The following is a 26,727-nucleotide window of genomic DNA, read 5'->3' as shown; positions in this document are numbered from 1 at the left end:
ATATATATTTTTGTATATATATAATTTTATTATATACTCCTTATGGATTTTTAATTATGTAATATTATTAAAGTTAGTTGTATTAGATATGCGATATAGGGGCTAGTCTGTAGTAGATAGCCTTTATATGTGTTAGTTTGCGATCCTATGATTTATAAGAGGATTTATTGTACTAGCAGAGGATTACTAGGCATGTCTCTGCTAAATAGTCTCCAAGAAAATGGCGGCCGCAATTAGAACGGGATTAAAGGGCGGGATAGTTGGCTCCACCGCACTATATAAAAGGAGGCAGCGTCTCCATAGCGATACCCAGAAGAAGTCACGAGGTACGTGACGTAACGCGTAGGCAAAACATAGACGCTACTTCCGGTATCCGGAGTGTCGCACTTCCGGTGTGGGACGCCATTTTCCTGGTTATCAGGAAGTCATTACTAAGAGGTTGCAGTTTTACCCTGAGAGGAATACATTGGGACTGTGCAAACAGAATGTAAGTCACCTGTTACTACTATTTATTAATAAACCCTATTTGATTGGAAAATACTACACAATGGAGGATCTGTTTTTCTACTCACTGTCTTTGTGAGAGAGAGCTTACAGACAACCGGTGGTGAGGAATCTGGGAGGCATAGCAGTGAAGGAGTGGAGGAGACCTGATAGGAGGAATATCAGGAAGGTGCCATTACCAGGAATCCTGAGGATCCAGGGTGATCCTAAAGGCTTGTGGGCCCCTTGGGGTCGCAGGAAGGAGGTGAGCAGGCATTTCAGCCAAAGTGGATAAGAGTGTGTTGGTTCACGTGTGGCACTACCTATACACACTATGCATGGTTATCAAGAACACTTTAAATAGAAGAATGCGAATAAGGAAAATTGGACATTGAATGAAGTTGAAGTGGCACTGTCACCTGTTACCTATTTGATTTATTTATCGTTTGGAGTGACACTATCACTTTTATCTTATTTTTTATTTTTTTTTTTTTTTTTTTTTTTTTACTCAGTATTACTAGAGCACTGAGAAGATTTCAGCACTTGTCACATTTAATATATACTGTATACTGCATATTCTGATATTGTTGGGTTTGTCCGTTTCTAGTGCTATTAGTGGCATAAGAGCACTGTGGAGATTACAGCACTGGTCACATTTGATTTAATATTTTTTATTTTTTTATTTTTTATGGTTTTTATGACATTTCTTAGAGCGCTACACTAATATATACAGATTTTTACACTGATTAGGTTATTGGTTGGAGTGTCAGCAGCTTACTTATTAGGAGGGGGAACTATCCATAGAAGCGCAGGAGGATCTATAATCATTAACTTTTTAGCACCTTACCTAAACCTCAAGCAGCTAGTATGGATGTTTTTGGATTTTTAGAGAACAGATCCATCAATTTAGAAGAAGTATTTAGTCAACCCAATGGGGGACCAATGGGAGACCTGGAAACACAATATCGGAAATTAGGCCACATAATGGAGAAAAAAGTGTCCCTTTGGTGGGACATAGTTACACATGAAAAGTATATAAAAGATCGATTAGTGCCCAGAAGAATTAGATGGGACATACCCATCTGTGATGGATTAACAGATGGAGAGTCAGTTGATGAGTGGTTTAATTTCTTTCACGAAAAGGGTCTTGAACTAGTCATGTTCTTATTAAAAAGGAAACAAAGGAAATTGAGAACTTTAGATAAACAAATAGGTGAGATAAAAGAGAAAATTCTACCATTTAAAGAGACAGTAGAGATGCAAAACCTAACTAATCGACTCAATAAAGATCTGGAAAGGGTGGATCAAGAGGTGAAGTACAGAAAAACCAAAAAGTATCAGAGAGATCTAAATGATATGAAAAGAAACCAAGTATTTAAATGGCAATCAGAGGAAAATGAGATTGAACTAGCATCGGCTAACACAACCCCAGTCAAAGAAAAAGTGGTAAACAAAAGCGATCCCACACCTACTTATAAGAATCAGGATAGAGATTCAAATCAAGTGCGTTATAACACTCAGAACTATAGAACACCAAAAAACGGATACAAGCCTAAGCAAAATGGAAACGGTGGTTATAGGGGACCCAACAATAAGAAAGGCCCACCATACAATAATAGACCTTATTATCCTAATAATAGGCCTTATTTTCCACCAGGGCCTAACCCCAACAACTATCAGCCCAGACCGTATGTACCTAGACCCTATGGACCAAGATATGAGGGCCCGGATACATATGGACAATGGGACTATCCAAGATTTGAATTTAGGAGTCCCATATACACCTATAATAGGTATGAGCCATTAAGGCAGGAGCCTAGACAAGGGGATTTTTTAGAGAGACACCCAGAAGAGAGGAGCCCAGAGAGAGAAAAGAGGAAAAGCCCAGGAAAAGGAGGGGATGCAGGGCAGGATATAAAAAACAAAAGAAAAAGAGAACAATAGGAGAAGGAGTGTTCAACATCAGTGGCGCCACATTAACGAAAGAGGAACTCATGGCATTAGATAGAGGTTTGAAGTATGCCCCCCCTGCATCCATGAATAAATTTAAAGTATATATTGATGCTCAAAAATTCATTAGGAGACTAAATGTGAAAAAGTATTTTTTGGGATTACCGGGGGCAAAGAATTGTCTAAACAGTGCCCCGAGTAGCAGTTTTATCCATACTGATCTTAGAAATAAATCAGTTTTTAATCCACAGATGAATAATAACAGTCATATTGAAGTTTTTAAAAAACTAGTTAATCAAGATTTAGAGAAACTGAGTGTACCCATAGTTAAGAAGAACATAGGAGTGGAAATTGGGATCAAGAGGCTGTCTAAACGGGAGGATATTGTCGTGAGACCAGCAGATAAAGGGGGTGGAATAGTGGTGCTGTCAAAAGACTACTATGTTAAAGAACTCTCCACTCAGCTTAATGACATATCCACTTACCAGGTTCTAATGAAAGATCCGACAATAGCATATAAAAAGGAATTAGTATCATTGGTAAAGAAAGGAGTAGATAAGAAGATCCTAAATAAGAAAGAGTCCAAATATCTAGTACCGGATCTATGTAGGATACCAATTATCTACACTGTCCCGAAAATACACAAAAATATGGAGAACCCACCGGGCAGACCCATTGTAAATGGGATAGAATCAGTATTAGCAAGGATGGGGGAATACATTGATGAATTCCTACAGCCAGTGGTTAAGAGTACCAAAGCATATCTGAGGGACACCAAGCATTTGCTACATATTTTAGATACATATAAAGGTACTAATGGGACATATATAGCTAGTGCTGATGTCACATCACTCTATACCATTATAGGGCATGATGATGCCATGAAAGCAGTGGATTGGGGACTCAGAGAATATAGTGGTTTGACATGGACCCAAAGGAAATATCTATTAGAATGTCTGGATTTTTCCCTTGATCACAACTATTTCTGGTATAGTGGTACATATTACAAACAAATAAGGGGTGTGGCTATGGGGGCACGATACGCACCAAGTGTGGCAAATATTTTCATGTCATGTTGGGAAGAAATGGAAGTATTTAATAACTGTCCAGAAGAGTTGAAAGTTTACAAAAGGTTCATCGATGACGTTATATTAATATGGGAAGGAGAGGAAAAATCATTAGTGAGGTTTTTGGATAAACTTAATGTGAATAATAAAAATATCAAGTTTACATGGGAACACAGTAAGGACCAGATCAACTTCCTGGATATTAATATAGCAATAGTAGAAGGCAAATTCATCACGAAAACATTCTTTAAAAACGTTGATAGAAATGGATATATTCCAATTGGAAGTTGCCATTATCCGCCCTGGCTGTACAATATTCCAAAAGGGCAGATGGTAAGAATCAGGAGAAATTGTACAAAATATGAGGATTACCTGGAACAAGCAGAAGGACTGGCAACTAGATTTATAGAAAAGGGTTACTCAGAAAATATGATAACACAAAAAATTAAAGAGGTAGGTAATATGGACAGAGATTTACTCCTGGGAGAAAAAAAGAGAGAAGCAACCCAGGAGGATAATATACCTATTATTATGGACTTTAATGTCCATCACAAAAAAATTGAGTCGATATTCAATAAACATTGGAATATCCTGAAGTTGGACCCTATGTTAACAACAATACTACCAGAACATCCCAGGTTTATCTATCGAAAAGCCTCTACTATTAAATCCAGAGTGGTTAAAAGTGTATTGGACCCCCCACAAATGAATAAAGTAACCTTTCTGAATGAAGAAGGTTTTTACCCATGTAAAAAGTGTGTAGGATGTAGGACCACGAAAAGTGGTAGACGGAAAAAGTTTTTAGTTAATACTACTGGACAGGAACACAATATTAAAGACTTCATCACGTGTAAAACTATGGGAGTGGTATACTGCTTACAGTGCGAGTGCGGTTACCAATATATTGGGAGGACTAAAAGACCGCTTTGGAAGAGGATAGGGGAACATGTTAGAAATATTATAAAGGGATTCCCAAAGCATAATGTCTCAAAACATTTCTCTAAGTGTCATAATAAGGACCCCACCAAAATGCAGTTTTGGGGTATAGAGAAATATAGAAAGCACTGGAGAGGCAGTAACAAGATTAAACAACTTAGCCAAGCGGAGTCACGCTGGATACATGACATGAGAACGCTAGTCCCAAGAGGCCTAAATGTAGAGTTTGATCTTAATTCCTTTATTAATGATTATTAAACTAATTAGATTGTCGAGTTTTTAAGCTATGACTGTTACTGATTTTTTATTGTAAATTATGGGGTTACTGCATACTCAGGTAGTCCGTATGTACTTTTGATTAGTTGTGTAGTGATAGGAGTATACTGTGCATATTTATTTTTATGTCTATTTTAAGGTTTTATTATATTTTGCACCAGTATGTACTCACATCTTATTTCACTTATTTAGGATATGTAGAGAGAGTTGTTCTTTACTAATTCTACCGTTTTTATGCATTTTTTATGATTTTTTAGTTTTTAGTAGAGGAGTTACCCTTTAATATAGAGCTGGGCATTGTATAGGATAGAGAGACCAGGGTGCATTATGGGTCTCCCATTTAGTTTAATGGGTGTCTCTTTAATTCTTTATATATATATATTTTTGTATATATATAATTTTATTATATACTCCTTATGGATTTTTAATTATGTAATATTATTAAAGTTAGTTGTATTAGATATGCGATATAGGGGCTAGTCTGTAGTAGATAGCCTTTATATGTGTTAGTTTGCGATCCTATGATTTATAAGAGGATTTATTGTACTAGCAGAGGATTACTAGGCATGTCTCTGCTAAATAGTCTCCAAGAAAATGGCGGCCGCAATTAGAACGGGATTAAAGGGCGGGATAGTTGGCTCCACCGCACTATATAAAAGGAGGCAGCGTCTCCATAGCGATACCCAGAAGAAGTCACGAGGTACGTGACGTAACGCGTAGGCAAAACATAGACGCTACTTCCGGTATCCGGAGTGTCGCACTTCCGGTGTGGGACGCCATTTTCCTGGTTATCAGGAAGTCATTACTAAGAGGTTGCAGTTTTACCCTGAGAGGAATACATTGGGACTGTGCAAACAGAATGTAAGTCACCTGTTACTACTATTTATTAATAAACCCTATTTGATTGGAAAATACTACACAATGGAGGATCTGTTTTTCTACTCACTGTCTTTGTGAGAGAGAGCTTACAGACAACCGGTGGTGAGGAATCTGGGAGGCATAGCAGTGAAGGAGTGGAGGAGACCTGATAGGAGGAATATCAGGAAGGTGCCATTACCAGGAATCCTGAGGATCCAGGGTGATCCTAAAGGCTTGTGGGCCCCTTGGGGTCGCAGGAAGGAGGTGAGCAGGCATTTCAGCCAAAGTGGATAAGAGTGTGTTGGTTCACGTGTGGCACTACCTATACACACTATGCATGGTTATCAAGAACACTTTAAATAGAAGAATGCGAATAAGGAAAATTGGACATTGAATGAAGTTGAAGTGGCACTGTCACCTGTTACCTATTTGATTTATTTATCGTTTGGAGTGACACTATCACTTTTATCTTATTTTTTATTTTTTTTTTTTTTTTTTATTTTTTTACTCAGTATTACTAGAGCACTGAGAAGATTTCAGCACTTGTCACATTTAATATATACTGTATACTGCATATTCTGATATTGTTGGGTTTGTCCGTTTCTAGTGCTATTAGTGGCATAAGAGCACTGTGGAGATTACAGCACTGGTCACATTTGATATATTTTTTATTTTTTTATTTTTTATGGTTTTTATGACATTTCTTAGAGCGCTACACTAATATATACAGATTTTTACACTGATTAGGTTATTGGTTGGAGTGTCAGCAGCTTACTTATTAGGAGGGGGAACTATCCATAGAAGCGCAGGAGGATCTATAATCATTAACTTTTTAGCACCTTACCTAAACCTCAAGCAGCTAGTATGGATGTTTTTGGATTTTTAGAGAACAGATCCATCAATTTAGAAGAAGTATTTAGTCAACCCAATGGGGGACCAATGGGAGACCTGGAAACACAATATCGGAAATTAGGCCACATAATGGAGAAAAAAGTGTCCCTTTGGTGGGACATAGTTACACATGAAAAGTATATAAAAGATCGATTAGTGCCCAGAAGAATTAGATGGGACATACCCATCTGTGATGGATTAACAGATGGAGAGTCAGTTGATGAGTGGTTTAATTTCTTTCACGAAAAGGGTCTTGAACTAGTCATGTTCTTATTAAAAAGGAAACAAAGGAAATTGAGAACTTTAGATAAACAAATAGGTGAGATAAAAGAGAAAATTCTACCATTTAAAGAGACAGTAGAGATGCAAAACCTAACTAATCGACTCAATAAAGATCTGGAAAGGGTGGATCAAGAGGTGAAGTACAGAAAAACCAAAAAGTATCAGAGAGATCTAAATGATATGAAAAGAAACCAAGTATTTAAATGGCAATCAGAGGAAAATGAGATTGAACTAGCATCGGCTAACACAACCCCAGTCAAAGAAAAAGTGGTAAACAAAAGCGATCCCACACCTACTTATAAGAATCAGGATAGAGATTCAAATCAAGTGCGTTATAACACTCAGAACTATAGAACACCAAAAAACGGATACAAGCCTAAGCAAAATGGAAACGGTGGTTATAGGGGACCCAACAATAAGAAAGGCCCACCATACAATAATAGACCTTATTATCCTAATAATAGGCCTTATTTTCCACCAGGGCCTAACCCCAACAACTATCAGCCCAGACCGTATGTACCTAGACCCTATGGACCAAGATATGAGGGCCCGGATACATATGGACAATGGGACTATCCAAGATTTGAATTTAGGAGTCCCATATACACCTATAATAGGTATGAGCCATTAAGGCAGGAGCCTAGACAAGGGGATTTTTTAGAGAGACACCCAGAAGAGAGGAGCCCAGAGAGAGAAAAGAGGAAAAGCCCAGGAAAAGGAGGGGATGCAGGGCAGGATATAAAAAACAAAAGAAAAAGAGAACAATAGGAGAAGGAGTGTTCAACATCAGTGGCGCCACATTAACGAAAGAGGAACTCATGGCATTAGATAGAGGTTTGAAGTATGCCCCCCCTGCATCCATGAATAAATTTAAAGTATATATTGATGCTCAAAAATTCATTAGGAGACTAAATGTGAAAAAGTATTTTTTGGGATTACCGGGGGCAAAGAATTGTCTAAACAGTGCCCCGAGTAGCAGTTTTATCCATACTGATCTTAGAAATAAATCAGTTTTTAATCCACAGATGAATAATAACAGTCATATTGAAGTTTTTAAAAAACTAGTTAATCAAGATTTAGAGAAACTGAGTGTACCCATAGTTAAGAAGAACATAGGAGTGGAAATTGGGATCAAGAGGCTGTCTAAACGGGAGGATATTGTCGTGAGACCAGCAGATAAAGGGGGTGGAATAGTGGTGCTGTCAAAAGACTACTATGTTAAAGAACTCTCCACTCAGCTTAATGACATATCCACTTACCAGGTTCTAATGAAAGATCCGACAATAGCATATAAAAAGGAATTAGTATCATTGGTAAAGAAAGGAGTAGATAAGAAGATCCTAAATAAGAAAGAGTCCAAATATCTAGTACCGGATCTATGTAGGATACCAATTATCTACACTGTCCCGAAAATACACAAAAATATGGAGAACCCACCGGGCAGACCCATTGTAAATGGGATAGAATCAGTATTAGCAAGGATGGGGGAATACATTGATGAATTCCTACAGCCAGTGGTTAAGAGTACCAAAGCATATCTGAGGGACACCAAGCATTTGCTACATATTTTAGATACATATAAAGGTACTAATGGGACATATATAGCTAGTGCTGATGTCACATCACTCTATACCATTATAGGGCATGATGATGCCATGAAAGCAGTGGATTGGGGACTCAGAGAATATAGTGGTTTGACATGGACCCAAAGGAAATATCTATTAGAATGTCTGGATTTTTCCCTTGATCACAACTATTTCTGGTATAGTGGTACATATTACAAACAAATAAGGGGTGTGGCTATGGGGGCACGATACGCACCAAGTGTGGCAAATATTTTCATGTCATGTTGGGAAGAAATGGAAGTATTTAATAACTGTCCAGAAGAGTTGAAAGTTTACAAAAGGTTCATCGATGACGTTATATTAATATGGGAAGGAGAGGAAAAATCATTAGTGAGGTTTTTGGATAAACTTAATGTGAATAATAAAAATATCAAGTTTACATGGGAACACAGTAAGGACCAGATCAACTTCCTGGATATTAATATAGCAATAGTAGAAGGCAAATTCATCACGAAAACATTCTTTAAAAACGTTGATAGAAATGGATATATTCCAATTGGAAGTTGCCATTATCCGCCCTGGCTGTACAATATTCCAAAAGGGCAGATGGTAAGAATCAGGAGAAATTGTACAAAATATGAGGATTACCTGGAACAAGCAGAAGGACTGGCAACTAGATTTATAGAAAAGGGTTACTCAGAAAATATGATAACACAAAAAATTAAAGAGGTAGGTAATATGGACAGAGATTTACTCCTGGGAGAAAAAAAGAGAGAAGCAACCCAGGAGGATAATATACCTATTATTATGGACTTTAATGTCCATCACAAAAAAATTGAGTCGATATTCAATAAACATTGGAATATCCTGAAGTTGGACCCTATGTTAACAACAATACTACCAGAACATCCCAGGTTTATCTATCGAAAAGCCTCTACTATTAAATCCAGAGTGGTTAAAAGTGTATTGGACCCCCCACAAATGAATAAAGTAACCTTTCTGAATGAAGAAGGTTTTTACCCATGTAAAAAGTGTGTAGGATGTAGGACCACGAAAAGTGGTAGACGGAAAAAGTTTTTAGTTAATACTACTGGACAGGAACACAATATTAAAGACTTCATCACGTGTAAAACTATGGGAGTGGTATACTGCTTACAGTGCGAGTGCGGTTACCAATATATTGGGAGGACTAAAAGACCGCTTTGGAAGAGGATAGGGGAACATGTTAGAAATATTATAAAGGGATTCCCAAAGCATAATGTCTCAAAACATTTCTCTAAGTGTCATAATAAGGACCCCACCAAAATGCAGTTTTGGGGTATAGAGAAATATAGAAAGCACTGGAGAGGCAGTAACAAGATTAAACAACTTAGCCAAGCGGAGTCACGCTGGATACATGACATGAGAACGCTAGTCCCAAGAGGCCTAAATGTAGAGTTTGATCTTAATTCCTTTATTAATGATTATTAAACTAATTAGATTGTCGAGTTTTTAAGCTATGACTGTTACTGATTTTTTATTGTAAATTATGGGGTTACTGCATACTCAGGTAGTCCGTATGTACTTTTGATTAGTTGTGTAGTGATAGGAGTATACTGTGCATATTTATTTTTATGTCTATTTTAAGGTTTTATTATATTTTGCACCAGTATGTACTCACATCTTATTTCACTTATTTAGGATATGTAGAGAGAGTTGTTCTTTACTAATTCTACCGTTTTTATGCATTTTTTATGATTTTTTAGTTTTTAGTAGAGGAGTTACCCTTTAATATAGAGCTGGGCATTGTATAGGATAGAGAGACCAGGGTGCATTATGGGTCTCCCATTTAGTTTAATGGGTGTCTCTTTAATTCTTTATATATATATATTTTTGTATATATATAATTTTATTATATACTCCTTATGGATTTTTAATTATGTAATATTATTAAAGTTAGTTGTATTAGATATGCGATATAGGGGCTAGTCTGTAGTAGATAGCCTTTATATGTGTTAGTTTGCGATCCTATGATTTATAAGAGGATTTATTGTACTAGCAGAGGATTACTAGGCATGTCTCTGCTAAATAGTCTCCAAGAAAATGGCGGCCGCAATTAGAACGGGATTAAAGGGCGGGATAGTTGGCTCCACCGCACTATATAAAAGGAGGCAGCGTCTCCATAGCGATACCCAGAAGAAGTCACGAGGTACGTGACGTAACGCGTAGGCAAAACATAGACGCTACTTCCGGTATCCGGAGTGTCGCACTTCCGGTGTGGGACGCCATTTTCCTGGTTATCAGGAAGTCATTACTAAGAGGTTGCAGTTTTACCCTGAGAGGAATACATTGGGACTGTGCAAACAGAATGTAAGTCACCTGTTACTACTATTTATTAATAAACCCTATTTGATTGGAAAATACTACACAATGGAGGATCTGTTTTTCTACTCACTGTCTTTGTGAGAGAGAGCTTACAGACAACCGGTGGTGAGGAATCTGGGAGGCATAGCAGTGAAGGAGTGGAGGAGACCTGATAGGAGGAATATCAGGAAGGTGCCATTACCAGGAATCCTGAGGATCCAGGGTGATCCTAAAGGCTTGTGGGCCCCTTGGGGTCGCAGGAAGGAGGTGAGCAGGCATTTCAGCCAAAGTGGATAAGAGTGTGTTGGTTCACGTGTGGCACTACCTATACACACTATGCATGGTTATCAAGAACACTTTAAATAGAAGAATGCGAATAAGGAAAATTGGACATTGAATGAAGTTGAAGTGGCACTGTCACCTATTTGATTTATTTATCGTTTGGAGTGACACTATCACTTTTATCTTATTTTTTATTTTTTTTTATTTTTTTTTTATTTTTTTACTCAGTATTACTAGAGCACTGAGAAGATTTCAGCACTTGTCACATTTAATATATACTGTATACTGCATATTCTGATATTGTTGGGTTTGTCCGTTTCTAGTGCTATTAGTGGCATAAGAGCACTGTGGAGATTACAGCACTGGTCACATTTGATTTAATATTTTTTATTTTTTTATTTTTTATGGTTTTTATGACATTTCTTAGAGCGCTACACTAATATATACAGATTTTTACACTGATTAGGTTATTGGTTGGAGTGTCAGCAGCTTACTTATTAGGAGGGGGAACTATCCATAGAAGCGCAGGAGGATCTATAATCATTAACTTTTTAGCACCTTACCTAAACCTCAAGCAGCTAGTATGGATGTTTTTGGATTTTTAGAGAACAGATCCATCAATTTAGAAGAAGTATTTAGTCAACCCAATGGGGGACCAATGGGAGACCTGGAAACACAATATCGGAAATTAGGCCACATAATGGAGAAAAAAGTGTCCCTTTGGTGGGACATAGTTACACATGAAAAGTATATAAAAGATCGATTAGTGCCCAGAAGAATTAGATGGGACATACCCATCTGTGATGGATTAACAGATGGAGAGTCAGTTGATGAGTGGTTTAATTTCTTTCACGAAAAGGGTCTTGAACTAGTCATGTTCTTATTAAAAAGGAAACAAAGGAAATTGAGAACTTTAGATAAACAAATAGGTGAGATAAAAGAGAAAATTCTACCATTTAAAGAGACAGTAGAGATGCAAAACCTAACTAATCGACTCAATAAAGATCTGGAAAGGGTGGATCAAGAGGTGAAGTACAGAAAAACCAAAAAGTATCAGAGAGATCTAAATGATATGAAAAGAAACCAAGTATTTAAATGGCAATCAGAGGAAAATGAGATTGAACTAGCATCGGCTAACACAACCCCAGTCAAAGAAAAAGTGGTAAACAAAAGCGATCCCACACCTACTTATAAGAATCAGGATAGAGATTCAAATCAAGTGCGTTATAACACTCAGAACTATAGAACACCAAAAAACGGATACAAGCCTAAGCAAAATGGAAACGGTGGTTATAGGGGACCCAACAATAAGAAAGGCCCACCATACAATAATAGACCTTATTATCCTAATAATAGGCCTTATTTTCCACCAGGGCCTAACCCCAACAACTATCAGCCCAGACCGTATGTACCTAGACCCTATGGACCAAGATATGAGGGCCCGGATACATATGGACAATGGGACTATCCAAGATTTGAATTTAGGAGTCCCATATACACCTATAATAGGTATGAGCCATTAAGGCAGGAGCCTAGACAAGGGGATTTTTTAGAGAGACACCCAGAAGAGAGGAGCCCAGAGAGAGAAAAGAGGAAAAGCCCAGGAAAAGGAGGGGATGCAGGGCAGGATATAAAAAACAAAAGAAAAAGAGAACAATAGGAGAAGGAGTGTTCAACATCAGTGGCGCCACATTAACGAAAGAGGAACTCATGGCATTAGATAGAGGTTTGAAGTATGCCCCCCCTGCATCCATGAATAAATTTAAAGTATATATTGATGCTCAAAAATTCATTAGGAGACTAAATGTGAAAAAGTATTTTTTGGGATTACCGGGGGCAAAGAATTGTCTAAACAGTGCCCCGAGTAGCAGTTTTATCCATACTGATCTTAGAAATAAATCAGTTTTTAATCCACAGATGAATAATAACAGTCATATTGAAGTTTTTAAAAAACTAGTTAATCAAGATTTAGAGAAACTGAGTGTACCCATAGTTAAGAAGAACATAGGAGTGGAAATTGGGATCAAGAGGCTGTCTAAACGGGAGGATATTGTCGTGAGACCAGCAGATAAAGGGGGTGGAATAGTGGTGCTGTCAAAAGACTACTATGTTAAAGAACTCTCCACTCAGCTTAATGACATATCCACTTACCAGGTTCTAATGAAAGATCCGACAATAGCATATAAAAAGGAATTAGTATCATTGGTAAAGAAAGGAGTAGATAAGAAGATCCTAAATAAGAAAGAGTCCAAATATCTAGTACCGGATCTATGTAGGATACCAATTATCTACACTGTCCCGAAAATACACAAAAATATGGAGAACCCACCGGGCAGACCCATTGTAAATGGGATAGAATCAGTATTAGCAAGGATGGGGGAATACATTGATGAATTCCTACAGCCAGTGGTTAAGAGTACCAAAGCATATCTGAGGGACACCAAGCATTTGCTACATATTTTAGATACATATAAAGGTACTAATGGGACATATATAGCTAGTGCTGATGTCACATCACTCTATACCATTATAGGGCATGATGATGCCATGAAAGCAGTGGATTGGGGACTCAGAGAATATAGTGGTTTGACATGGACCCAAAGGAAATATCTATTAGAATGTCTGGATTTTTCCCTTGATCACAACTATTTCTGGTATAGTGGTACATATTACAAACAAATAAGGGGTGTGGCTATGGGGGCACGATACGCACCAAGTGTGGCAAATATTTTCATGTCATGTTGGGAAGAAATGGAAGTATTTAATAACTGTCCAGAAGAGTTGAAAGTTTACAAAAGGTTCATCGATGACGTTATATTAATATGGGAAGGAGAGGAAAAATCATTAGTGAGGTTTTTGGATAAACTTAATGTGAATAATAAAAATATCAAGTTTACATGGGAACACAGTAAGGACCAGATCAACTTCCTGGATATTAATATAGCAATAGTAGAAGGCAAATTCATCACGAAAACATTCTTTAAAAACGTTGATAGAAATGGATATATTCCAATTGGAAGTTGCCATTATCCGCCCTGGCTGTACAATATTCCAAAAGGGCAGATGGTAAGAATCAGGAGAAATTGTACAAAATATGAGGATTACCTGGAACAAGCAGAAGGACTGGCAACTAGATTTATAGAAAAGGGTTACTCAGAAAATATGATAACACAAAAAATTAAAGAGGTAGGTAATATGGACAGAGATTTACTCCTGGGAGAAAAAAAGAGAGAAGCAACCCAGGAGGATAATATACCTATTATTATGGACTTTAATGTCCATCACAAAAAAATTGAGTCGATATTCAATAAACATTGGAATATCCTGAAGTTGGACCCTATGTTAACAACAATACTACCAGAACATCCCAGGTTTATCTATCGAAAAGCCTCTACTATTAAATCCAGAGTGGTTAAAAGTGTATTGGACCCCCCACAAATGAATAAAGTAACCTTTCTGAATGAAGAAGGTTTTTACCCATGTAAAAAGTGTGTAGGATGTAGGACCACGAAAAGTGGTAGACGGAAAAAGTTTTTAGTTAATACTACTGGACAGGAACACAATATTAAAGACTTCATCACGTGTAAAACTATGGGAGTGGTATACTGCTTACAGTGCGAGTGCGGTTACCAATATATTGGGAGGACTAAAAGACCGCTTTGGAAGAGGATAGGGGAACATGTTAGAAATATTATAAAGGGATTCCCAAAGCATAATGTCTCAAAACATTTCTCTAAGTGTCATAATAAGGACCCCACCAAAATGCAGTTTTGGGGTATAGAGAAATATAGAAAGCACTGGAGAGGCAGTAACAAGATTAAACAACTTAGCCAAGCGGAGTCACGCTGGATACATGACATGAGAACGCTAGTCCCAAGAGGCCTAAATGTAGAGTTTGATCTTAATTCCTTTATTAATGATTATTAAACTAATTAGATTGTCGAGTTTTTAAGCTATGACTGTTACTGATTTTTTATTGTAAATTATGGGGTTACTGCATACTCAGGTAGTCCGTATGTACTTTTGATTAGTTGTGTAGTGATAGGAGTATACTGTGCATATTTATTTTTATGTCTATTTTAAGGTTTTATTATATTTTGCACCAGTATGTACTCACATCTTATTTCACTTATTTAGGATATGTAGAGAGAGTTGTTCTTTACTAATTCTACCGTTTTTATGCATTTTTTATGATTTTTTAGTTTTTAGTAGAGGAGTTACCCTTTAATATAGAGCTGGGCATTGTATAGGATAGAGAGACCAGGGTGCATTATGGGTCTCCCATTTAGTTTAATGGGTGTCTCTTTAATTCTTTATATATATATATTTTTGTATATATATAATTTTATTATATACTCCTTATGGATTTTTAATTATGTAATATTATTAAAGTTAGTTGTATTAGATATGCGATATAGGGGCTAGTCTGTAGTAGATAGCCTTTATATGTGTTAGTTTGCGATCCTATGATTTATAAGAGGATTTATTGTACTAGCAGAGGATTACTAGGCATGTCTCTGCTAAATAGTCTCCAAGAAAATGGCGGCCGCAATTAGAACGGGATTAAAGGGCGGGATAGTTGGCTCCACCGCACTATATAAAAGGAGGCAGCGTCTCCATAGCGATACCCAGAAGAAGTCACGAGGTACGTGACGTAACGCGTAGGCAAAACATAGACGCTACTTCCGGTATCCGGAGTGTCGCACTTCCGGTGTGGGACGCCATTTTCCTGGTTATCAGGAAGTCATTACTAAGAGGTTGCAGTTTTACCCTGAGAGGAATACATTGGGACTGTGCAAACAGAATGTAAGTCACCTGTTACTACTATTTATTAATAAACCCTATTTGATTGGAAAATACTACACAATGGAGGATCTGTTTTTCTACTCACTGTCTTTGTGAGAGAGAGCTTACAGACAACCGGTGGTGAGGAATCTGGGAGGCATAGCAGTGAAGGAGTGGAGGAGACCTGATAGGAGGAATATCAGGAAGGTGCCATTACCAGGAATCCTGAGGATCCAGGGTGATCCTAAAGGCTTGTGGGCCCCTTGGGGTCGCAGGAAGGAGGTGAGCAGGCATTTCAGCCAAAGTGGATAAGAGTGTGTTGGTTCACGTGTGGCACTACCTATACACACTATGCATGGTTATCAAGAACACTTTAAATAGAAGAATGCGAATAAGGAAAATTGGACATTGAATGAAGTTGAAGTGGCACTGTCACCTGTTACCTATTTGATTTATTTATCGTTTGGAGTGACACTATCACTTTTATCTTATTTTTTAATTTTTTTTTTTTTTTTTTTTTATTTTTTTACTCAGTATTACTAGAGCACTGAGAAGATTTCAGCACTTGTCACATTTAATATATACTGTATACTGCATATTCTGATATTGTTGGGTTTGTCCGTTTCTAGTGCTATTAGTGGCATAAGAGCACTGTGGAGATTACAGCACTGGTCACATTTGATATATTTTTTATTTTTTTATTTTTTATGGTTTTTATGACATTTCTTAGAGCGCTACACTAATATATACAGATGATAATGATAGATGCTACAGCTCAAGGAACCCCAAGCAACCTCTAGAGCAGTGGTCTCCAAACTGTGGCCCGGGGGCTGGATGCAGCCCTTTGCTTGCTTTTATCCGGCCCTTGGGGCATTATTCCCCCCACCATCAGCAACAGTGGGGCATAGTTCCTGCCACTGACACAAACAATGGGGCACTATTCTTTCCACTGACACAGATAATGGGGCATTATTCCTTCCACTAACACCAATAATGGGGCATTATTCCTTCCACTGACACCAATAATGGGGCATTATTCCTCCCACTGACACCAATCTTGGGGCATTATTCCTCCCACTGACACCAATGATAGGGCACTATTCCTCCTACTAACACTAATGATAATGCACTATTCCGCCCACTGACACTAATGATAGGGCACTATTCCTCCCACTGACACCAATGACCGGGTACTCATCCTTCCACTGACACCAATAATGGGGCATTATTCCTCCTAGTGAAGCCAATGATAGGGCACTATTCCTCCTACTGACAGCAATGATGGGGCACTATTCCTCCCACTGACACCAATGATGGGGCACTATTCCTCCCACTGACACCAATGATGGGGCACTATTCCTCCCACTGACACCAATGATGGGGCATTATCACTTCCACTGACACCAATAAGGGGGCATTATTCCTCCTACTGAAACCAATGATAGTGCACTATTCATCCTACTGACAGCAATGATGGGGCACTATTCCTCCCACTGACACTAATGATGGGTCACAATTCCTCCCACTGACACCAGCAATGGGACACTATTCCTCCCACTGACACCAACAATGGGAAACTATTCCTCCCACTGACACCAACAATGGGAAACTATTGCTCCCACCGGCACCAACAATGGGAAACTAATCATGCTATTGATACCAGTGATAGTGTGCTATATCTCCCGTTAATACCAATGGTGAGGCATTGTTTACTCTCACTGATGCCAGGACATTTTCTTCTCCCAATGGCCACAGTCCAGCCCCCCATAAGTCTGAAGGACAGTACATTGGTCCTTTGTTTATAATGTTTGGAGACCCCTGCTCTAGAGGAACCCTAGTTGAAAGCAGCTGTCTATACAGAATAACATTAACGATATACCTGTTTACAACATAAAACACATATAGAGGATTACTAAAAGGAAACATTCTGTTCAGCTGTTATTAGAAGATGTGGTCAGTAACTGCAGCCTACATATTTCTCTCTGTACAGCTTTCCTTAAAAGAAGCTTCTCCACTTAGATGCAATAAATCGCAGGCCCTTGACATGTAATGACTGCCAAACAGCATAGCAATTGGCATGCTTTTTCTGCTCCCTGCACATAATATGAATGAACTGTCTAGGGATCAGTTACAGCGTGTCAAAAATAACTGATGTATTCTGCAGGAACAATCATGATGCCAAGAAACAGAGTATTACACAGACTCCTAAGAACAGCCACACACTCATGAAGCAATTGATGGGCCTTGCTATCTTTCAGCTTCTTTGTGTTTCCAATTTAATAAAGAACTACAGAAACTGAGACCACATTTTACAATTGGAGGATCTGTCCTGTAGTTTCCAGTTTTGGACCAAACAACTTTGTCAGAGATATTTTGTAAAATCTTCTACTTTTGTGATACAAATGCCTTGGTTTTAGAAACTCTTCCTAGAGGCTAATTCGAAATATTTTAGCCACTGCTGGAATGCTGCAGGGCTGGGACAAGGGGTGGGCAGGAAGGGAGGCTGCCCAGGGCACTGTGGTATTATGTGAGGTGAGGAATTTGGGGGCAGCAGGGAGTAACAACTGTTCTAGGAGGCGGAATTTGGGCAGTTAGGGGGTAAGAATTGTTCTAGGAAGGGGAATTTGGGGCGGCAGGGGGTAAGAATAGTTCTAGGAGAAATTTGGGGAGTTGTGCTAGGAGTGGCAATTTGGGGGAATTCGTGTTGTGAGGGGGGAAGAGGATTTGTGCTAGAAAGGGTGATATGGTAGAGGGGGTAAAAGATCTGTGATAGGAGGGGAATTTTTTTTTTTTTTGGGGGGGGGGAAGCTGTGCTAGTAGGGATGATTGGGGGGTATTTGTGCTAGGAGAGGAAAATTTGTGCTTGGAGGGGAGGAAAGGGGAGATTTGTGCTCAAAGGGAAAATTTGACGGGTAGAGGACTTTTGCTGGGGGGGGGGGCGCAGAGATTTGAGCTGGGAAGGGGGATTTCAGCAGGGTGGTAGATATGTATTGGGAGGAGGGGGTAAGCATGCAGATTAGGGCTAATTTGTATATTTATTTATTTTTTTTGGGGGGGGGGTGGTTTGCTGACACATAATGCTCATATATCTCATACATCTTGGAAGGGGGGAGGGCACAGTTTGGCATGTTTGCTCTGGGCCCTAGATGACCTTGTCCCTGCACTGTATACACGTACCAAAAGGGTTCAGCAGGTACCCGCTGTCAGAATAGAATAGCACAGTGGGAAATAACAGAACATTTGTGTGGATGCAGGGATCCCTGTGTGTATACCTGCTTTACTGCTTTTAATGACAGTACATTTTTAGACCATGGGATCTTCCTCTCTCTTTTCTTTTCCTGTTGATTTATGATTGCAGTTTGTGGTTTGATCCCTGTGGGGACTATCATTCATATAAGATAAGCACCTGTACCATTTGGATTTGATCCAATATCTGATCATGCCTGACCTTACTTTATAAGGGGTCATAGATATTTGGTGAGTTTAGCTGGCCATAGACAGATCAAAATTAGACCGGTTCAGCAGGGACTGGCCAAATTTCAATCCATGTATGGCTGGCCTTGTTCAAGAACACTCAATCTACTAATGGACTGCTCTCAAATGGGCTTGCTGGAAAACTTTAGGCTCCAATAGGCTCCAACGCTTTTCAGTTTATTCTGACAGTGGAAGAGTCCAACTGATGCTTTCGCTTTCAAAATACAGCAGTGGAGGATTCACAGAGGGGGAAGATTCACAGAGGGGAGAATTCCTGCATCCACCTCAAATGTGTGGATGGGCCCAGTGTCTGAACGAAAAAAATGTATGCCCTTGGGGGAGCCTCACAGGCAGGGTTGCTGTTAGAAACCATTAGGCCCCATACAGCCAATTTGACAGCCCCCCCCCCCCAAAAAACAGATTTTACTATGCTTCAGTTATGAATGAACACAGTGAGTGATTGGTATTGATCACTCATTGTGTTCATTCAGGAAAGGGGCTTGTAAATGTGACATATTTACTGGATCCTTCCCCCAACTCTCGATCCTGAAGGTTCCTATTGTGTACTTTCAGCTGCCAATGGGAAGGAGAGGAGGGATGCCGGCAGCACTGCAGAGATGAAGGGCAGACAGGGCGGCCTGGGCAACAGGGGGAAACATATGGTGCACAGGGAGGGTGATGGTTGTGATGGGGGTGGGGGGCAATTACTGGAACCAATCCCCCCTCTTTGCAGTAGCTGAAACCAAAGGGAGGGATAGGAATAGAAGCCGGCTCTCTGCTGCTGCAGAGCCATACAGGGGATCGGTTCCAGTAGCTGCAACACCCCCTCCTCCATGCTGATCATCCTCCCTGCCCACATCTGTTCACCCATCTGCCTGTGTGACTGGTGGTACCCCCTGATCACAGGCATGTATGGAGAAGCACTCTGACATTTTATAGAGTGGAATTTTTTTTCATCATTTGCAGAACATTTTAAAGATGAGTTTTTATATTAAAGCCCAGCTCTGCATCCTGCACTGCAAAGTTTAACGGCTCATTTAGTCTAGGGGGAGTGTTTGCACTCTAAGGCCCCGTTCGCATAGCGGGAATGAGTGCTCCTGCTCATGATTTTTGTTGTGCAATTTTCACGTGATTCTGCATGTTGCTCATAGGGCCGCTCATTCACTTGAATGAACTGCACTGTGCCACTTAGTCACAGAAAAGAAGCTCATGCACAGTTTTGTGTGATGGGCTTTGCACAATTTGTAAATGGCGTTTTGCCATGATTGTCATGCAACAGAATTGCACCATGTCTGGGGTGCCATTAAGAATAATGGCACCCAAACGCACGTCACACTTTGAATTGCAGACAGAATTGAAATGATGCTGCCTGTGATTCCAAATCTAATGCTAATGGGTCCTCATTGATCCTCTGCTCCCCAAGCAGATTTCACTCCCCCACACTCCAGCGATGGACTGCCTTTCGGTGTTACCACATCCAGAGAAAGCCTGTGACCGCTGCATTATTATAGATGACATCCCTTAAACTTAAACAAGCAATTAATCCATGCAGTGTGGGCACAGCCCAGAGTTTCCCAAAAGTTGGGCTTTATTTATCATATTATCTATGGAGTTTTATAATATTTACTGATTTGTGTCACTATTATTGCATTTTGGTATTTCAAGAAAGATATTGCATTTTGGCTGATAGATGGTGCTTACAATTATAGAAAATATTAAAGTTAGACAAAATACAAATGTTTTTTAATCTTCTGACAGTCAATTTGCGTGTGGCACTATCGATCTCAATGGGCGAGTTTGAGAGAAGTTACAACCTTTCAAACTTTGCAGCCTGAGTTAAAATTGCAATAGCAGCAAAGCATAAATTGTGGTTGTGTCATGTATACTGCCCTGTCAGGCTGTAATGTTAGAATTACAGTGTGTGGCAAAACCACGTCTCAGCATTATGTTTTTACCATCCCCTGGCCACCATTGTGAAACAGCCCTAACAGTGTTGAATCAATAAAGCTAGCAATACACTGAGCAAAATTCACTGAGTAGTTGGCCCTGTCACCTCCACCCACCCACCCAACATCACTTCATTCAAAAAATCTAAGGAGTTTGTGTGCAATTACATGAGTTTCTGGGTGTTGTGATGCAATATTAGGCAAACGTGTTGTATATTATCATACAGCTCTGGAATACAAAGAAATTCTGTGTTCTGGTGTGAACATGACAACTAGAAGACTATTGTTGTCATTGCAGTTAAGTGAGTTTTTCTATGAGAAAAATGGCAGTTACATGCACACAGTATGAACAGACCTTAAGTCTAGGTTCACATACAGTATCTCACGGAAGTGAGTACACCCCTCACAGTTTTTGTAAATATTTCATTATATCTTTTCATGTGACAACACAGAAGAAATCACACCTTGTTACAATGTAAAGTAGTCAGTGTACAGCTTGTATAACAGTGTAAATTTGCTGTCCTCTCAAAATAACTCAACACACAGCCATTAATGTCTAAACTGCTGGCAACAAAAGTGAGTACACCCCTAAGTGAAAATGTCCAAATTGGGCCCAATTAGCCATTTTCTCTCCTTGATGTCATGTGACTCCTTAGTGTTACAGGGTCTCATGTGTGAATGTGGAGCAGGTGTGTTAAATTTGGTGTTATCGCTCTCACACTGGTCACTGGAAGTTCAACATGGCACCTCATGGCAAAAAACTCTCTGAGGATCTGAAAAAAAGAATTGCTGCTCTACATAAAGATGGCCTAGGCCAGGGGTAGGCAACCTGTGGTTCTCTAGCTGTTGTGGAACTACATTTCCCATTAGGCATTGCAAAGATTACAAAACTGACAGTTACAGCTATGACTTGCAGAGGCATGATGGAACGTGTAGTCCTGCGGCTCTCAGGTTGCCTACCCCTGGCCTAGGCTATAAGGAGATGGCCAAGACCCTGAAACTGAGCTGCAGCACGGTGGCCAAGACCATACAGCAGTTTAACAGGCCAGGTTCCACTCAGAACAGGCCTTGCCATGGTCGACCAAAGAGGTTGAGTGCATGTGCTCACCGTCATATCCAGAGGTTGCCCATGTATTTCAATATGATCCTAGACTGTAAGCTCCAAGGAGCAAGACCCTCCTATCCCTCTTGTATTGAACTGTATTGTTGCTGTATTGTCTCCCTTTATATTGTAAAGCGCTGAGCAAACTATTGGCACTATATAAATCCTGAAGTATAATAATAATAATGACCCCAAACACACCTCCAAGACAACCATTGCCTTGCTAAAGAAGCTGAGGGTAAAGGTGATGGACTGGCCAAGCATGTCTCCAGACCTAATCCCTATTGAGCATTTGTGGGGCATCCTCAAATGAAAGGTGGAGGAGCGCAACGTCTCTAACATCCACCAGCTCCGTGATGTCATCATGGAGGAGTGGAAGAGGACTCCAGTGGCAACCTGTGAAGCTCTGGTGAACTCCATGCCCAAGAGGGTTAAGGCAGTGCTGGAAAATAATGGTGGCCACACAAAATATTGACACTTTGGGCCCAATTTGGACATTTTCACTTAGGGATGTACTCACTTTTGTTGCCAACGGTTTAGACATTAATGGCTGTGTGTTGAGTTATTTTGAGGGGACAGCAAATTCACACTGTTATACAAGCTGTACACTCACTACTTTACATTGTAGCAAAGTGTCATTTCTGCAACGTTGTCACATGAAAAGATATATTTAGTTCTGTGCAATACCATTGCATGGGGTAAGTAAGTATAATATCTTTTTTATTTAAATTTTTAAAAAAATTGACTTTCTAGTCGCTTTATTTCATTCATGGTGCAACCACCCATTGCCACCTGCGCACTCCATGTGTTTCTATGCAGCCAGGACTTCTTTCCCTGTGTTTCTCACAGGTACAGCAGCTCAGTCCAATGCATGCACATAGGCCTAGGTCTAGGTTCACACTTGTGCAGGTTGCGCATGCATGGGCACAGAAGCCTATTCATTTGAATGCGTTGCTGTACCTGTGAGAAATGTGGGTAAAAAGACCTCACCCCCCCTTTTTTTTTTTTTTTAATGCCGCTGCATGGAGCCGCAGGGTGCTGCACTACCATGCGTATTCGTGCAAGTGCAAATATGCTGTGTTTTCCAATGAATTGGGTGTGATTAGGAAATTATAACACCCCCGCGGGTCCACTAAACCGCAGCGCATTTCTTGTGGGTCAGGAGCGCACGCTTTTATAACGTGTTCTCAACACGCATGTGTGTGAACAGAGACTGAGCTCTGAGTGTACAGGACTAGGATCACTCATCATATACCCCATTAGAAGTGTCAGTGAGGGGCAGTCAGGACACTAGCAGGGAGTCCATACCAGGCAGCGATGTGGTAGCCCAGAGTTCTCCGTACAGAGCTCCGCCACCTGTTCTGTGTACAGAGCTGCATACACCCCACATAGCCCCCCCATATACTAATACTGCACCCCCCCACACACACGCCCCATTTACCATACACCAGCTTCTTCATCTCATGGTACCGGCTCCACAGCTGCGCTCTGCTGTCGGCTTTCTCCGGCTTGCTGTTTTCTGCTGGGTGCCCTCTGGCCTCCGTGCCCGGCGGCTGGTGTTGAGGAGGGGTGCTGAGCCTGGCACACCGGACCCGGCTATAGCCGGTGAAGCCCGCCGCTCTCCCCCGGGTACACAGCGCAGACATACTGCTGCATAGACCGGTGCGGGAGGAGAGACAGGATTGCGCCCCGTGCGGGGAGTGGGGCAACTACAGCTGCCGGCACGTCATTGAGAGGAAATGTGTTTTAATCACAGTGTGCGCCATAATATGATCCTTATGTCCGAGGGGAACACAAAGTGTACCCCATAATATGCTTCCTATGTCCGAAAGGAAAACAAAGTGTACCCCATAATATGCTTCCTATGTCCAAAGGGGAAACACAAAGTGTACCCCATAATATGCTCCTTATGTCCTAGGGGGAAAACAAAGTGTACCTGTAATATGCTTCCTATGTCCGAGAGGAAAACAAAGTGTACCCCATAATATGCTTCCTATGTCCGAGAGGAAAACAAAGTGTACCCGTAATATGCTTCCTATGTCCGAGGGGAAAACAAAGTGTACCCCATAATATGCTTCCTATGTCCAAAGGGGAAACACAAAGTGTACCCCATAATATGCTCCTTATGTCCTAGGGGATAATAAAGTGTACCCTATAATATGCTTCCTATGTCCGAGAGGAAAACAAAGTGTACCCCATAATATGCTTCCTATGTCCGAGAGGAAAACAAAGTGTACCCTGTAACATGCTTCCTATGTCCTAGGGGAAAACAAAGTGTACCTGTAACATGCTTCCTGTGTCCTAGGGGAAAACAAAGTGTACCCGTAATATGCTTCTTATGTCCGAGAGGAGAACAAAGTGTACCCCATAATATGCTTCCTATGTCCGAGGGGAAACCACAAAGTGTACCCCATAATATGCTTCCTATGTCCGAGGGGAAACCACAAAGTGTACCCCATGATATGCTTCCTATGTCCGAGGGGAAAATACACAATGTACCCCGTAACGTGCTTCCTATATCCAAGAGAAAATCACAAAGTATACCCCGTAATATGCTCCCTATGTTCAAGAGGAAAACACACAGTGTACCCCGTCATATGCTCCCTATGTCCGAGTAGAAAACAGTGTACCCCGTAATATGCCCCCTATGTCCTAGGGGAAAACACAGTGTACCCACTAACATGCTCCCTATGTCCGAGAGGAAATCACAGAGCGTACCCCTTAATATGAGCTCTATATCCTGGACATACTGCTACATAGACCAGCGCATGAGGAGAGACGGCAGTGCATCCTGTGTGGGAACTACAGCTGCCAGCATGTCATTGGCTGAGAGGAAATGTGTTCTAATCACAGAGTGTACTCCATAATATGCTCCCTATGTCTGAGAGGAAAACAGTGTGTACCCCATAAAATGATCTCTATATCAGAGGAAAAACACAGTGTACCCAATAGTATGATCTCTATATCAGAAGAAAATACATGTGCCCAATAATATGTTCTCTATATCCTGGAGGAAACCACAAAGTGTACCCCATAAAATGATCTCTATATCCTAGAGGAAAACAGAGTGTACACCCTAATATGTTTTCTCTATCCGAGAGGAAACCACACAGTGTACTCCATAATATGATCTCTATGTCTAGGAGGAAAACACAGAGTGTACCCCATATTATGTTCTCTTAATACCTATTAAAAACCTGTGCCTAGTAACTGCAATTATTAACTAAATACCTAAAAATGTTAGCTGCTAAATAGTAAATCTCCCTCCCTGTAACACAGGGAGAGAGATTTACTAAAATTGGTGCATTTACAATCTGGTGCAGCTGTGCATGATAGCCAATCAGCTTCTAAATTCAGCTCATTCAATTAAGTTTTGACAATAAAACCAGGAAGCCGATTGGTTTCTATGCAGAGCTGCACCAGATTTTGCACACTCCAGTACACGATTAGTAAATAACCTCCCCAACCTGTGCTTACATAAAATGTTATCCTTAATCACAGTGCTTTAAAAAAACAAATTGTGCAAAATACTAAATTATTAAATATATAGTATCCCATGTAATGCAACTTTAAATAAAAGTGTCCATGAATAATAATTGCTGCTTGTAGCTATCCTTTATCCTGAGCAATACAGTTCAAAAAGTGCTCTGTGCAAACCAAATGCTGTTAATTATAAAAGTATAATACAAATGCTGTTTTTATAATTATAAATTTACTAAAGTTGGTTCACTCAGAATCTGGTGCCAATCAGCTTCTACAATTAAGCTTTAGCAATAAAACATGTAAGCTGATGGGTTGTGATGCGCGAGATGCTGAGTGAACCAGCTTTAGTAAAGAAACTGCAAAGTGTCCTTCAGAAAGTGCTCGTGTTCCGCAGTGAGCCACCACCACATGCAAAAACTCGTAGAGTAGGTCAGTTAGCGCTTTCCCCCCCAAGGGGTTAATCATCCAAGGTACCACCACTCCTTCCTCTCACCACAATCAGGGATTTCATAAAACAGGAGATAATGACCAAATAGTGTAACCAAAAAAAAAAAAAAAAAACACTTTTTTATGTAGACAATTGACATATACAACTTAACCACTTGTCATCTGCCCTACAGCAGAAGTACTGCTACAGAGAAGCATAGCTGCGCAAAATCTCACACACACACACACACACACACACACACACACACACACACACACACGATTTGCACTTCCGGGTAGGGGGTGTGCGCCGCTCTATCCATGTCATTATAGGCGGCTGGGGATGTAAATCACCAGGTTCCGGCCAACGATTCCCAGCCGGCACTCGGTGATCATCGACAAAGCTGACTGGGGAGAGACTTGTGTGTAAACAACACAGGTCTTGCTCCTGTCAGAAGACATGCTGCTTTGTATCTCTGCTGTGCAGAGAGATACAAAGCAGCATGTTCATGCTAAGTAAAACAGCACACAGTTAACCCTTTGGTCGCCCCAGTGTCCCTTGCTGCCCAGCGTCATTA

The 26,727-nt window shown here is 40.1% G+C and overlaps 1 protein-coding gene across 1 annotated transcript in view; it reads right to left on the bottom strand.

Moving 5' to 3' along the window:
• NT5DC2 (5'-nucleotidase domain containing 2) overlaps positions 1 to 23,926 on the bottom strand; it is a 113,531-nt gene extending 89,605 nt beyond the window's left edge. Inside the window, exon 1 of the mRNA XM_089681925.1 lies at positions 23,682 to 23,926. Coding sequence (XP_089538051.1) covers positions 23,682 to 23,886 — 205 coding nt within the window. The 5' untranslated portion in view covers positions 23,887 to 23,926. The remainder of the gene's footprint in view (positions 1 to 23,681) is intronic.
• Between the last annotated feature and the right edge of the window lie 2,801 nt (positions 23,927 to 26,727).

The sequence above is a fragment of the Staurois parvus genome, unplaced genomic scaffold (assembly GCF_062004578.1).
Source record: "Staurois parvus isolate SC_StPar_1 unplaced genomic scaffold, SC_StPar_1.0 ptg000282l, whole genome shotgun sequence".
Classification (NCBI taxonomy): Eukaryota; Metazoa; Chordata; class Amphibia; order Anura; family Ranidae; genus Staurois; species Staurois parvus.
The sequence above is the reverse complement of the archived record's forward strand: the minus strand, read 5'-3'. Positions and strand labels throughout refer to the sequence as shown.